We start from the raw sequence: 15,513 nt of genomic DNA on the forward strand, positions 1-15,513 counted from the left end.
AAATTTTATCCAGTATGTAAAAAACTCACAATGCGGGAAGATTTACAGCCTCATATTGTTATGCATTTATGTATTATAAATAAAACAAATCAAGTAACTTATTACTTAATTAGCTAAAGTGTTATACCAAAGTTATTAGCACGTTTTTTTTAACTTACGGTTGAGAAACAAACCGTAAGTTAAAAAAAATTTAAGGAACAACCTTCCACACCGACCTAGCTTACACCGCTAGCGTGAATTGGAAGAAAGCCGTTGAAAGCTTTAGGAAAAAAATCAAAAGCTTCAAATACCGGAACATATCTTTGAGATGCAAGGGTGTTTTTGTAAACACTCTTGCACTCTCAAAGGTATGGTTCGTAGCCAACGGCTTCCCAATCAGCGAACCAATTTCCAAACAAATTAAAAAAAAAATATCCGCGTACCTCTGGCAAAGCGATTACGCGCAACCATTAAAATATGACATCTTAAATATACCCATTGATAAAGGAGGACTAGGCATCCTTGATACCAAAAATCAGTGCTTAGCCCTCCGAACCAAAAATATTTTTTTAATAAAGGAACAAGAAAACTCTCACGAGTCTTGTTTCATCCAAAACTACTATTTAGCCCACCACCTAACAAGAAGAGCAAAAACCAATTACCCCCAATGGTTGTTTCTAACCAGAAACAACTTTCCAAAATCAATTAATGACCTTCCCTTTTACTACAAAGATGTTGTTGAGATAATTAAAACCAACGATAAAATTTTTGAAATAAAAACTAAAAACTCCAAAAACATATATGCGATTGTCAGCAAATTTGGCGAAAACATACACATCCAAAAAATACAAATGGCATGGGATGCAAAGCTTCAAAAATCACTTCCGTGGAAAAAAATATGGGAGAGAAGTTTTAAATCCTATGCCAGCGGACCTAGCAAAAACGTCCTCTGGAGAATACTAACAAACTCGCTTCCGACTCTTGAAAAGATTCAGAGTTGGAGGAAAAACAGAGGACGGGGAAACTCTAACTGCAAAACCTGCGGTGCAGTGGAAAACACGTTACACCCGTTTATCCACTGCAAGAAAGCTAGATCGGTATGGAAGGCTTTCAAAAACGTTTATGAAAAGCTCATAACAGAGCAAAACTTTAACATAGTTCGTGCGGTCTTTCTGACAAATATAGACCACTTGTCAAAGAAGGACCTCACTGCTAAAATAGCTTTAACCCTGGCCAACGTAATAACTTCAAAGTTATGGTGGGCCAGAAACATGAAATTAAAAGAAAACGAAATTATACCCTCTGCAAGAGTTGTAGAGGTCATTAAAAAAGAAATTAGAAACATCTGGAAGATAAATTACAACATATATTTAAGGAAAAACAATGTGGAAATGTTTCACGAACAGTTTTCAATCAACAGCGCGATAAGCATAGATTCACTTGGCTCTCTGGTGTTCTTGCCACAGTGTTTGCTTGAAATAAAATTGTCATTTTGATCATTAAATATGTCTATTTAATAATCAAAACGGTTTACTGTAACAAAATATAAAAATATACATATGTAAAATAATATTTAAAGATATTCCTAATAACTCTATTTTCTGAATAAAGAAAATTGTTGTTTTTTTGATTGGTTTCAAAATTTTTATTTTATTTTTAAAATTTTTTAAAAGGTTTTAAAATTTTTATTTTATTTTAAGTTACAAAAGAAATAGAGTTTACTGATAAAATATTTTTATTGTGTATTGAAAGTTGACTTTCAATACAAAATAAAAATATTTTATTGAAAAAAAGGTTATTTTTATAACCACAAATATAGTAGCATATTTACTTAACCAAGTATAGCGTAAACTCAAAATTTTTTTATTTAATTAAATTTGTCATACGAAAATATTTTGCAAAAATACCATAAAGACGAAATGGCGAGTGATTGACAAAACCGCAAAAAATTTGCTACACCTCCAAATGTTATTCGATTGGTTTATTTGGTATTGAGGGACTTAGGGTGTTATTTAGCTCTTGCTCTTTATTAATAAAATTTTATTTTCTCAGCTATGATAATAGTTCGTTACTAGTATTAAAGTTTAGTCAACGTTTATTATTTTTCTGATTTTATTTGAGAAGTTGTAAACACTTAATAAAATTTTTTTAGTGTTTTTTTTTTAAATTATTTTATGTTGCCATGACTTGCTGCTATGACTTGTTGCTATGACTTTGATAAGTTTTTATTAGTTGGAAAATATCAGAAGCAGTGCTTATATTTAAAGTGTTCTTTAGAACAAGAAAATTGAGACATCACTTAAAAACTTTTAAAAAGTATAAATAGTTTTCCTTTAATTGATAAACAAACATTTTTTTATAAAGGTTTTGGTTGTCAAGAAAACTATTTGGAGTTTTTATAAGGTAACAAAGTAGTTGGTTTATATTGGGTAAACAAATATCTTTTAACCATTCTCAAATCCTAACAGATCAAAACTAATTGATAATCCAACCAATATTGCGTCCAAAGCAGAAAGATGAAACTAACAGTAAATTTATTTAGGATCATTACAATAATATTTTTTCAAATTTATTCCAAAATCGGAATCAATTGATTCCAAATTGATTCCACTTTAGTCCTAGTTGGGTTTTTTTCAAAAAAGTTTTATTTAACGCATCTAATAAACTTTCAAATATTGATGCGGCCGTACGAAAGTTAAGGAAAAACAATTGCTTCTTATATAACAAACAAATTTTATTGAATGTAAATAAGAAACGTAAATTACTTTCTAAGTTTAGGGAAATTGCGATAAAAAGTTCAGCTTTTTATGTCCATAGCGTCACGTGATTGGAACGCCTGTTTTATATCAACTAAGTGAAAAGACGCATATTATGGAATGTAATTATTGCTTTGACTTAATTAGCTGTTATATGTCAACACGAGTCTTTTAAGCATTAAGCCTTTTTTTCAATGTTTGTAATTTTATTGATGAAGTAACTTTGATAAATCAAGATGTCTCAAATTTTATCATTTTTTCGCAAAAAAAAAGGGTTTGTTATATTTTGATTTTTTGAACTTGGTTTGTTGCTATGCTTTTAATGTTTAGGTTTTTTTGAACTTGGCTTGTTGTTATGCTTTTAACGTTTTAAGATAATTCTCTGTTTCCTTATCTTTTTATCAGATTACTTTTTAAATAAAAATTTTTGAAATTTTTATTTTATGTTATTATTTACAAGAACTCAATTTTAATCAAATAAATATACAGAAACTCAAATCTATGGAACTGCAAAAAAAATCGTAATTTGTTTGTAATAAAATTTGATGTAACAATAATAACTAACAATAGAAAAGATTTTTTTTTTTTAATATTTACGTAGGTTACCATTGTTTGGTGAAAAAAAGTATGGCCAAAAGATTTCCAAAAAGTATAAATTGTCTGACATACTTGGCAGGTATTTAATTTAGGTTTTTTATTTTTATTGCAATCAATCACTGCATTGTATTTCGGTGCTTGAGGATGTAAGTAATATAAACCATTGAAACTTTTACCTTTTAGGCAATAAAACAAAATGTAGATGCTGTTTACTTGCGCACGCTTAAGATAAACAAAAGGGGATTTTTAAATATATTTTTAACTACAGTTTGACAAAAATAATGTCAGAAAAATTTAGGTAGGAAATTTGAAACGTTTCAGCTATGCAAAAGTCAATGCAAAAACATTCATCGATGCAAAAACATTCTTTTTTATATATCAAAAACATTCATTTATGCAAAAAATATTCATCTAGAGTTAAAACTTAGTTTTGACTAGTAATCAACAACATCAACAACAAAACTTTCAATTTTTAATAAAATAAAAACCCTTCCAAACTATTACAACTTTATTAATTTCTAAATTTTAAATATTTATTTTAGCAAAGCACTTTTGTTTTTAATGACGTTATGCAATAAAGACGCAAATTTGATGTTTGTTTAGTTCAACACACTAATTTATTGTTTAAACGATTTTTTTTTAATTGGATCAGAAATAACTTATTATATTATCCTGTGTTTTATTCAATGTAATTTTTCATTAAACTAAGAAATTATTACAATACAATCAAAAAATTTTCGAAGTTTTGTTGAGTTTAAATAATCTTTTGTTTGATAACGGTACGTTTAAGTGTGTACAAATATATACTATTATATAAAGTTGTATTAAAAGTGGTGATAAACACACAGAATAGAATATCTTTAAAGCATGTAATAGAGCTCTTCCATCCTACTCTAATAAGAATTAACATATTCCCTCTTTTTTTTATAATCGCATTTTATTTTTTCTAAATACGCTAGAAATTATTAAGCATATTTAGAAAAATTTTTAGAAGTAATTTCTAGCGTGTTTAGAAAAAATTTTCTAAATACGCTAGAAATTACTAAGCATATATTTTGAAAATTAGTTTTGAATAATTTCTTTTTATTAAATATAGTTTTATAAGAGTGCGACAGCATGAAGCATTTGTCCCACCTGAAGTGATTTTATGATATAAAACTTTAATACTATTATTGGCATTAGCATTTTGTATTATAAGTTTTTCTATTTTTCATTCAAATGTGATAAATCTGAAGTTTTTATCCAATACCTATATTTAAAAAAAAATTTGATACAGTTTTTTATGAGGGGAGGGGGTTTAAGCATTCAAATTAAATCATGTGCGGTGTTTACACAAAAAATAGAAAAATAAAATTTTTTTCTGAAAACGCTAAGATCTCAGACTTTTAATTTAAAAATAAAAAATGTCAAATAATTTGCTAAAATAGTTTAGAGCTAAACAAAAATAAGACGAGAATATAAGATAAATAGTAACAGTAAAAAGGACTGGACAAAACTTCCGAATTACTTTATGAAAAAAAAAAAAAATTGACAAAAAGAGTCGTTGTAGTTGTTAGAGTTAATGCTTTAGAATTGGTCCGTGGTTCAATACTGGCTCTGCCCATATATGCATCATTGGTAAGAAAGGAAGCGTAAACTTCCTGGTTAAATGCTAATCTGCGATGCTCTACAATAAGACCATAAGGCCTTTATAAAGCACCATAATAATCAATCTAAACAATCCACCACAAAAGCATATTAAAACATTAATTGAATTGATTCAAGCCTTGCTGCGAATTTATATATTTACTGATTTTTTAAGAAGTATAATCTTGAAAATAATCAACTAAAACACAGGTTCCGGCCATAAAAATTTATCCGTTTACGCTGACGTTTCAGCGTTGACGCTAATGTTACAGCGTTGACGCTGACGTTTCAGCGTTGACGCTGACGTTTCAGCGTTGACGCTGACGTTTCAGCGTTGACGCTGACGTTTCAGCGTTGACGCTGACGTTTCAGCGTTGACGCTGACGTTTCAGCGTTGACGCTGACGTTTCAGCGTTGACGCTGACGTTTCAGCGTTGACGCTGACGTTTCAGCGTTGACGCTGACGTTTCAGCGTTGACGCTGACGTTTCAGCGTTGACGCTGACGTTTCAGCGTTGACGCTGACGTTTCAGCGTTGACGCTGACGTTTCAGCGTTGACGCTGACGTTTCAGCGTTGACGCTGACGTTTCAGCGTTGACGCTGACGTTTCAGCGTTGACGCTGACGTTTCAGCGTTGACGCTGACGTTTCAGCGTCAACGCTGAAACGTCAGCGTCAACGCTGAAACGCACTTACGCAAAATTGAACAATATTTTGATACCAAAGGAAAACTAGAAAAAATATTTTCAAACAGACTGATGAAAAGCAAAAAAGGTTAGTTGCATTATGTAACAAGTATACGGATGTAACAAGTCAACGTACAAATACTCAATGTCAAACGTCGACGGCACCCGTCGTCCTCTCGAAGAAACCGAAGTCGAAAGAGACCTTGGTGTGATGGTCTCGAATGACCTTAACGTTAGACCGCAAATAGAGTCAGCCGTATCAGTAGCGAATAGATTGCTAGGGCGATTCAAAAAAACATTTCGCAGTCGCAGTTTTTATTTATGGCGCACTCTGTATCTCACTTACATTCGCCCCCATCTTGAGTTTGCTGTACAAGCCTGGTCACCGCATTTAAAATCAGACATTGCCATTCTCGAGCAAGTCCAACATCGAGCAACAAAAACAATATCGACTATTAAACACATGACCTATGAAGATCGACTCCAACGGCTCGGTTTAACAACTCTTGAAGAACGCCGCAAAAGAGCAGATCTTATCGAGCAATTCAAAATCACTCGTAAACTCGAGCTTGTTAGTTTTGTTGTCCCGCAAAAAATTTCAAAAAGTAAAGATAAGTATATTCTAAGAGGCCATAACCATAAACTAGAACGTCAGATGGTAAAAAACTGCGAGGAGCGGTATAACTTTTTTTCAAATAGAATTGTCGCCCCATGGAATGCGCTTTCGCAAGAAGCAGTGAACGCTCAATCCATCAACGCTTTCAAAAACAACATAAGAAAGTAACTTTATAGATACAATTGCTGCTTTGTCTGTAGCTTCTGTATCTCCATGTTCGTCAGCATAGGGGGGCCTGGTGTAGCACCTCTTCATCAAATTATAAATAGATTATTGTATTTGTATTTGATCACTGAATAATAATAATAATAATAATAATAATAATAATAATAATAATAATAATAATAATTATCTAACTGCCTATTAAATTGTTAATAAGAAACAAGCTTTCTTAACGTTTTCGTGGAAAGCGAAGTTAGAGGCTGAGTACTCTTGCATAAAAAACAACCAGGAACAGTATTTTTTCTCTGCGATGCTCATAAAATCATGTTATCTACTTTTGATAACAAATTTTAATGAGATATGTAATTATTTCTTGAAACGTAGAAAAAAATGAAAAAGATTTTTTTTGTGTACTACTACTCCCCACAAAAACGCCGTGATTGTGCAGTGGATTACATTCCATCATTGAGTTCTTTTAATCATTTCGAATATAACATGGCTTTTGCTGCGCATCTAGAAGCAATCAAAAAATTTAATTATAAAAAGATAGCATAAATATATATACATGCACTCTAACATGATTAAAAGCAAAGGTTCAAATTTTGCACATCAAAGGAATAATTTTAGAAAATAATGAAACCTAAGATGGTATTAAAAATAAATAAACAATTTTACAAAAAACACAAGGCAAATGCAGTGGTGTTGAAAATGCTGAACTGTACATTACTGCCTATAACATTAGTAAACTTACAGCAAATTTTAATAGTATGTTGTATTGCTCTTAGATAAACCCTAACAAGTGGTTAGCTGATTACGAGGAAAAACTATTAAAATCCATCACTACATTTAAAGTTTAAGTTTGACCTGATTTTATATGGACATAAGATTTTTTATACGCGATAAATAAAAAACCGTAAAATCTGCTTTACGCAGAGGAAGTAATTATCCATGAATGAATAATTACTTTCACTGAGTGAGAACATATCGCTATATCTTTGCGATGGCAACGTTGAATTTAATAATTATGACTTTCAAATCGAATGAAAACCAGTGCCGCCGATATGGGGGTCGCGAGGAACAGATTATCGCGGGCAGCAGATATCCAAGAGGCACCAAACGAAAAGAAGGTACCTAAAAATAATAAATAAGGACGCCAATCAGGGTTACTGTCCCAGGCGGCGTAACGGCTCTCGGCGGCCCTGATGAAAACATAAAACATAGATTAATAGCAGCATAGAATTTAGCTGCGAGCCGCAACAAAACTAGTTTTCACACATGTCTCGGGAAAAGAATACAACTCTTGAATGTACAACTTGAACATTAGGGCTGGTCGAATTTGGAATCAGGGGTTTGGTAATAAAGAGATTTGATTAATAGGTGAAAAAAATGTGCTTGGTAAAATTTTTTTTGTTTTAATGAAGTTTAAGTTGAGCTAAAATGATTTTAAATATTGGTATATTTAATTAAAAAATTTTTTGCAACGCCATCTTTATTTTTATACAAATTAAAGATTGCCGCACTTACGCAAAATAAACAAATGTTATAATTGTGTGGGAAAAAGAAAGTTTTGTGGACGAAAAATAATGTTTTCAAACAAGCGTAAAACACGAAATTGCACAAAAAGCAAGTTTGGTGGAAGTCCTAACCCTCTTGCAAATACAGAACCACCCACAAACAGACAGATTATTCAAGATTTTTATTTTCTTAACAATACTTATCCAAGTTATTGCTTTAGCGTAATTTTAAAACTGATAGCTGAAAAAGTAATCATGATTTGGAAAAAAGTTAACACTCGGCTACCATTAATGTCCACATATTACGTCGAAAAAAAAGTTGGAGTACTTCTAAACATATCCAGGTTAATTAACCGAAGAAAATGCAAAGTATTAACAGAAAAAAACACTTTTAAAAAATTGGATAGGCTTTTTGATATCAGTTCCTGCACATGTGACCTTAAAGTTGTACTTTGTAATGATAAAAATATCAAATGTAGTCAAGATAATTGTCCTAATACTCATATTTTATGCACATGTAGTCTAGATAAAAAAGTACTATGTTATTTTTTAATAATAGATAAATAAAATAAAAGTTTTTTTTAAATAAAATGAACACAAGTATATTACTAGAGTGATAAAGTTTAATACTATGAAATTCATATGCAATTTCTCAATATTATCAAATAATATTTAGGTTCCTGTAGAAGAAAGGTTATATTTAAAAAACCAGAGAGATAAGTCAGGTCCTAAAGGATCATTTCAACTTGGCTCAGTTGATAGTGAAAGGTCTAGAAAAGGATCTTTAAAGAAACATAAAACTGAACTTAAATATATGGAACAATCATTACAACAAGAAACATTTAATTTACTTCCAGAAATAGTATTATCAGAATCTGATTCAGAATCTGTTATTTCTAGCTCAAGTGAGGTAATTAACTAATAAATCGAAATTTAGTTCATTGTTACATTTTTTAAATTTACTTTTTTTTAACATATCACTTTTTTATATAAAATTTTTTTGTTAATTAACTTTATAACTTTTCTTTTAGATATGGGAGCCTGCAAGAAGTCCATCAGGAATTTACAATCTTTGGAAGTTTCCAAAGTTTGCTATTGAGTTAATCAGAAACGATATAGGAAGTTCGATTGGAGTTGCATTAGGGAATGCTCTTTTGCTCGATCTATCAGGACTGTTTAATGATCCAGCAATTATATCAAGTTTAGTTTTAGACAAATCCAAAATAGACAGACAAAAAAAGTCAGTTAAAGTATTGTCAGACTTAAAATCCTTTGAAAATAGCAGAGAGTTTGTTTGCTTTGGTGTTGATGGTAAAATTGATAATGAAACTTTAGTTATAAGAAAAATAAAAAGAGAAGATGTTGAGGTCGTGTTAAAGAGATCAACAGAGAAAGAACATCACATGACTGTGACTAAAGAACTTCTCCCTAACAGTGGGGAGTATCTTACTCACAAAGTTTTACCTCTTGTTGGAGCAACAGGAAAAAAGCAAGCTCAGTGCCTATACGAAGTTCTTGAAGAGTATGATTCTTTAAACACTCTAAAAGCAGTTTTGGCAGACAATACTTCCACAAACACAGGTCATAAAGCAGGAATGGTTGTGGAGTTAGAGAAAAAACTAGGACGAAAACTTCAGACTATAGGCTGCAATCTTCATCAGAATAAGCATCCCTTTAGATCTTTGTTTAAAAAAATTGATGGAGTAACTAATTCACCAAACCATTTTGCTGGACTTTTAGGTAAAATGGCAAATATCAATAATGAGCTTAATTTAGTTGTTAATTTTGGTGTTATTAAGTCTCCAATTATTGTTTTAGAAAAATAAATTTTAGATGATTTAAGTAGTGACCAGAGGCTTTTATATGAATATTGCATTGCAATTGCCACTGGAAATATGAGTGTTAAACATTCAAGTTGGAAAATTGGTCCCCTTAATCATTCTCGTTGGTTAACATTGGCAATACGGTTGATGTCTTTATATGTCCGAGTACTAGTTCCTGATTCTAAATTAATTATTTTGGTAACCTATATTGTCCAAGTCTATGTTCCTACATGGTTCCTCCATAAAAAGAGCAATAAGTTACACGAAGCTCCATCAATTATATATTTTATGATTAACCAAATCAAGCTCCAAGGAAAAGAGGTGCAAGATATTTGCTTAGCAAACTTAAGGTTCAATACTTTTTGCCTACTTCCTGAGAATATTTTGTACTCAATGTTAAAGTCAGAGGAAATATATATAAGATCAATAGCAATGCAGAGATTACTTGATATTAGAAATCGTAAAAAAGATGGCCAAGTTATAAACAGAATTAATAAAATTCCAGAAATTAACATTGATGCTCATATATGGTATAAGCTCATAAACATTTTTGATGAAAACATAGATGAACCAGCAACAACTCAAGATATTACTGATGAAGAGATAGTAGAAAAGTTATTATCTGGAGAAAAAATTGACCTCCCAGATCTTCCTTCACATTCACAGAGTGTTGAGAGATCTGTACAACTTGTTTCCATGGCTTCTCGTACTGTTTTTGGAAAGGAAGCACGTCATAAGCATATTTTAGCAAAAATTCTAAGCAAAAAGAGTATTATGTCTAAAAAAGCATAGAAAGAGTTTTATGTCTAAACGTCATTACGGTGAGACATATGATGATATTTTTTGTTAATTTAAAAACTAATTTATTGCTACTTGTACATGTAAAATTAAACTTTAATAAAAATGTATAATAATTTTTGAGTTAGTCATTACCTCGCGTGGTTCTTAATAAATAAAAAGATCTGAATGTAATTTTTTTTATGGAATCTTTTATATAATTTAAAATTTTGACAGTTATTTCAAAGGCTTTTAATAATCGTTATTAAAATTTAACTTATTGGATAAATTTAACTTATCTGAAATAATTAAGATAGTTTTCTATTTTACAAATATTCTATTATATAACCCAGGCGTCGGCAACCTATTTAAGGTTGAGAGGTTTTTCATTAAATAGTTAAAATAAATATTCATTAAATAATTTTAAAAAAAGAGCCGCAGGATTACAGTTTTAGACCCCTGATATAACCATTAAACAAATTTTCAACATTTTAAATTTGCGTTTTTTTTATAAAATCCGGACCAGAATTTACAAAAGAATTTGTAAATTCTGAATGAATATCTAACTTAGAAAAAAAACATATTTTTTTGACTTAGAGTACTTTATTTTGTTTTTCTTTATTTCTAAGTAACTGTCAGTCTTTTTTCTTTTTATTCATTTTATTTTATATATAAATTAGTTGGGTCCTGAATTTATAATACAATGCCGCAGTAAATGTTGCGCGGAAAGCCTTAGGACCCAACTTCAAAGCTAAAATCGCTCATGAAGAAACTATTTTAATTTCATAAAATTTTCCAGGATGTGTTTTTGGACTGTTTAGAAATTATCTCCATAATGCCAAACACTGAAATCGAAAAAAAGTTGTAATTCGACCTGCCCTATTGAACATAAGTTAGTTGGTGTTGATCTTAAAATAATAAAAGTTTTGAGTCTTTTTATTTACGTAAATAACAAAAGTTAAAAGGATTGACAAAAATAGGTGAAAAAAACTACCAAAAAATTTATTTGAGAAAACTTTTAGTTGAGGATATTTTGTTTTATATAAAAAACATTTAACAATAGTACTTTATGTATATCTAAGTATTAAATTGAATGAAATGGAAAAATATATATTTATATCTACTCGAAAGATAAATTCAGATAAAAATTATTTGTAAAGAACATTTTTAATAACTTTCATTTATCATTTTTGATAAAGACCATCATAATTATTCATAATTATTCATATTTATTCATAATTATTCATAATTATTCATAATTATTCATAATTATTTATAATTATGAATAATTATTTATAATTATGAATAACTATTCACAATTATTCAATTACAATGAATAATTATGAATAATTAATCACAATTATTAATATATAATCATGTAAAAAATAAATAACATCCTAAACATAAAAATCTTGATAAAAAACGTATTTAATTTTTTTTATAATGATGCGTTTATCATCACAACCTTTTCATAGAGCCCCTATAGTCACTCATTAAAAAAAACACTTTAATTTTTAAGGAAAAATAAAAATTCAATAAAACATAGCTCATTTTTTTTTAGTGTAAAAAAGTGAAAACAAAAATATTAAAACAAATAAGAAGAAAAAAAAAATTTTTTAATCTGAAAACAAATACTGAAAACTATAATATATATATGTCAGGAATTAAGGAGATGCATTTTAGTTTGTCTTTTAAACGATGAAATACTTTTTAGATCTTTAATATTTTTATTTTAGAAATGATTCCATATTGATGGACCACGGTGGTAATTAGAAAACTTTACTGCTGTGATTTGATTTTCCCTAGGTGATAGTTGTACCTGGTATTTGAATGCAAATTATATTTTTCAGAAACTTTTCAACATACTATAAAGTTCATTACTATTCATACTAGTTCATAACTATTCAACATACTATAAAACTATTACCTTATAAAAATAAACGGTAGCAAGGATTTGAAAATCTCTAGAGGCGGATTTATACTTATTTATATAGTTGTGCCGGACAGGAGAATGAGTAGATGGCAACAAGGGGTGGGTTTTTTGAAGCAGGAGGAATGCAGCATCGATTTTAACCACAGCTATTACGTACACCCAAGGCACTATACATCCTAAAACTTAAATTTACTGAGTTTAATTTGTTCAGATTTGTTTTTAATATAATAAGGAACACTTAATATCACCGCAAAAACTTGCTTCATTTACAATAAATATTAAACAAGACGAATAACTGAAAGCATTAAGAAAGATATCTGATTCCCTACTAGTTTATACAAATTGCAAGATTTCTTTTGAAGCAAAATAGTTTATTGATAATTCAAAGTTAATGCTCTCAGCATACCCACCATCAATTAAAACTAATGTTTATCATAGTAAACGTTTGATTATCATTGTTGATTTCAAACAATTTGTTTTACAAATGGTATTAACAGAGCAGCAGATAGTTTTGCAAATAAAATGTCTGTGTTTTTGCGTAACAAATAGTTTGATAAGACGAAAAAGTTGTTGATTAGTTTTTTCAGAAACAGCATCAGAAAAAAAAAGTTTTTTTTTTTTATATCAAAACTGATAGTCCAATAACTTCTGCCTTGACACTTCCATTGTGCATTGTGGAATATTTTAGATTAACATCTTTTTTGTATTTTCCTAGAATAATATCTTTATGGGTTCTCCTAGATTAACATCTTTTTGAATTCTTAAGACATATACCAGTAAAAATCTCCACAGATATTTTAAAGGATATTTATTTAACTATTGTATTTCGATATTGAATGTTATAAATATTTTAAAAGTACATATATTATTATTCTTCAATTTCACTTTGTTAGTTTTTCTTTCTTTGCTTTTGCTTTCTTCAATTTCATTTTGTTAGTTTTGCTTTCTTTGTTTTTGAAACTTTTTTCAGCAACACATATAATAAAACTTGTAAAGGGCTGTGACCAAGTTGTTCAAAATAAAGTACTAATGCGTGGACATACAAGATAAAAAACCTCACACGTTTTCTGGGAAGGCTTAATTAAGTTGAGAGTTGGTTACTAGAAAAAAAGAGTAGAGTTATAGAGTAAGGAAACGGTTGACAGAAGACTTAAATGTTGAAGGTTATATGAGTCAGGAAAACATGAAGATGGGAGAGAGTTCCAAATAGTTGAAGTGTGTGGAAAAAGACTAAACGAAAAAAAGTTTTTATAGCATGCGGGGATAGGTACAGTAAAAGAATGAGACTTTGCTGAATGACGAGTCAACAAAGAATGAGTTTTAATTGATGGAATTAGAGATGATAGCTCCTTTGAGCAGCAATAATGATAGTATTTGTAGAAAAGAGAAAGAGATGCAACTTTACAACAATCGGAAAGAGGCTCAAGCTTAGCATAGAGCGGGTCCAACTACAGAGCTTAGAATAGAGCGGTTCCAACTACATTTACAATGTAGTTGGAACAAAATTCAGTAAGTCAGTATTTTTCAACAAAATCTACTTTATGTTCTCTAAGCTAGTTTAAAGTTGTCCCAGAGTAATGGCATGATGCTAAATCGGGCCCAAATAATGGGTTACCCGTGTGTGTTCTTAAAAACGGCAAAAAACGTTTCTTGAGGCATTCTTTTATGTATGTTTTGGTGTTAATTGTTCCCGTAGTCACAAAACAAGAGCTTCTTTCACCACATTCACAAATTGCTAGCCAAACTAAGAATTTTTCAGCAAATTTTTGCATCCCAATGCAAAATTTATAATTGGAATCAGTTCCTTGCGATTAACTGCTGAATAATATTGATGTCCTGGAGATGAAGATGTCCTGGAAGAGATGAAAAATATGCAGCAGAATAAGTTTCATAGTCAATAATCAAACAAGACTTTTTGGCATATAATTTTTTATAGAGCGGCTTTGAACAACGAATTGCAACATTTTCTTGTTTTTCTTCACGACGAAGAACTTTTTTCTTTTTATAAGATTTATAGCCATAATTTCTCTTCACCCTTTGTATAGTCAAAGCACTTGTTCAAAATTTATTCGCTAAAGCTCGAACAGAAATCTCCAGTTTTCTGTCTAAGGCATCTTTTACTTTTTTACCAAGATCTCGTCTAACAAAACATTTTTTTCTTCCATTTCCTGATTTCCTTTTGATTGTACCAGTGTCCTTAAATTGTTTCACAACGCTCTGCACTGTTCTCAAAGCAATTTGCAACTCTTTAGAAATTGTTATGTTTGATACGCCAAGATTTTTAACGAGAAAGTGCAAAAATTTTTCTCGCTTCTTATCTTGATTTGATGACATTTCAATTAAAACTAATTGTTTTAATAACAGAGTGGTTTAAACTTTGAATAACACTTATACAGCGACATTTTAAAACAATTAGCTATTTAAAATGATGCACGGTTTCCCTAAACACCACATCAGAACACGCGCAGATTTTTTCTGATACATGTCTTATTGTAAGAAAAAAAAAAACAGAAAAAAGACTTAACAAATGAATTGGTAGTTCATACTAACATTTTTGATGCTCTTGGAGAGTTGTGATAAACAACAATTTTAATATTCAGCTGAATATTAATATAATAGTCTTCCTTTAAGTCAAGTAGCTCTTGTAGTATTAGTTTTTATTTAGCTTACTTTATTTTGCTGTTTAAGTATATATAAATGTTTAAATATATTAGAAAAGTAATGAGCAAGAAAAAGGCAATATGTAGTCTTATTTTCCGAAACTTATTTAAAACATATTTTACAAAACACATATTTTAAAATGACAATCGTGAAAAACTTAGTAAAAAAATAAAAAAATAATTAAGAAGCGCTAATATGTTATAAAATTCTTGAAAAAAAAAATAAAATACTAAGAGTAAAATTACAAATAATAGTTAGGTTATCACTGGATTTTTTGTTTTATTGGATAGATTAAAAATTGTAAGTTTCATCAAAAATTTATCATGGCTCCCACAAATAATGTAATAACGTATCTCTACGTAAATTCACAAAGTCTAAATAATA

At 29.8% G+C, this 15,513-nt stretch overlaps 1 protein-coding gene across 2 annotated transcripts in view; it reads left to right on the forward strand.

Moving 5' to 3' along the window:
- Nucleotides 1-2,808: 2,808 nt before the first annotated feature.
- Nucleotides 2,809-15,513, forward strand: part of LOC100200289 (calcium/calmodulin-dependent protein kinase type 1D) — a 33,703-nt gene continuing 20,998 nt past the window's right edge. The window contains exons 1-2 of one of the 2 annotated variants that reach the window (XM_065801005.1): nt 2,809-3,009; nt 3,337-3,411. In XM_065801005.1, coding sequence (XP_065657077.1) covers nt 2,972-3,009; nt 3,337-3,411 — 113 coding nt within the window. In that variant the 5' untranslated portion in view covers nt 2,809-2,971. Of the gene's footprint in view, nt 3,010-3,111; nt 3,257-3,336; nt 3,412-15,513 lie in introns of those variants that run through there. The other variant, XM_065801006.1, reaches the window with a different exon arrangement.

Source organism: Hydra vulgaris, chromosome 07 (assembly GCF_038396675.1).
Source record: "Hydra vulgaris chromosome 07, alternate assembly HydraT2T_AEP".
Taxonomy (NCBI): Eukaryota; Metazoa; Cnidaria; class Hydrozoa; order Anthoathecata; family Hydridae; genus Hydra; species Hydra vulgaris.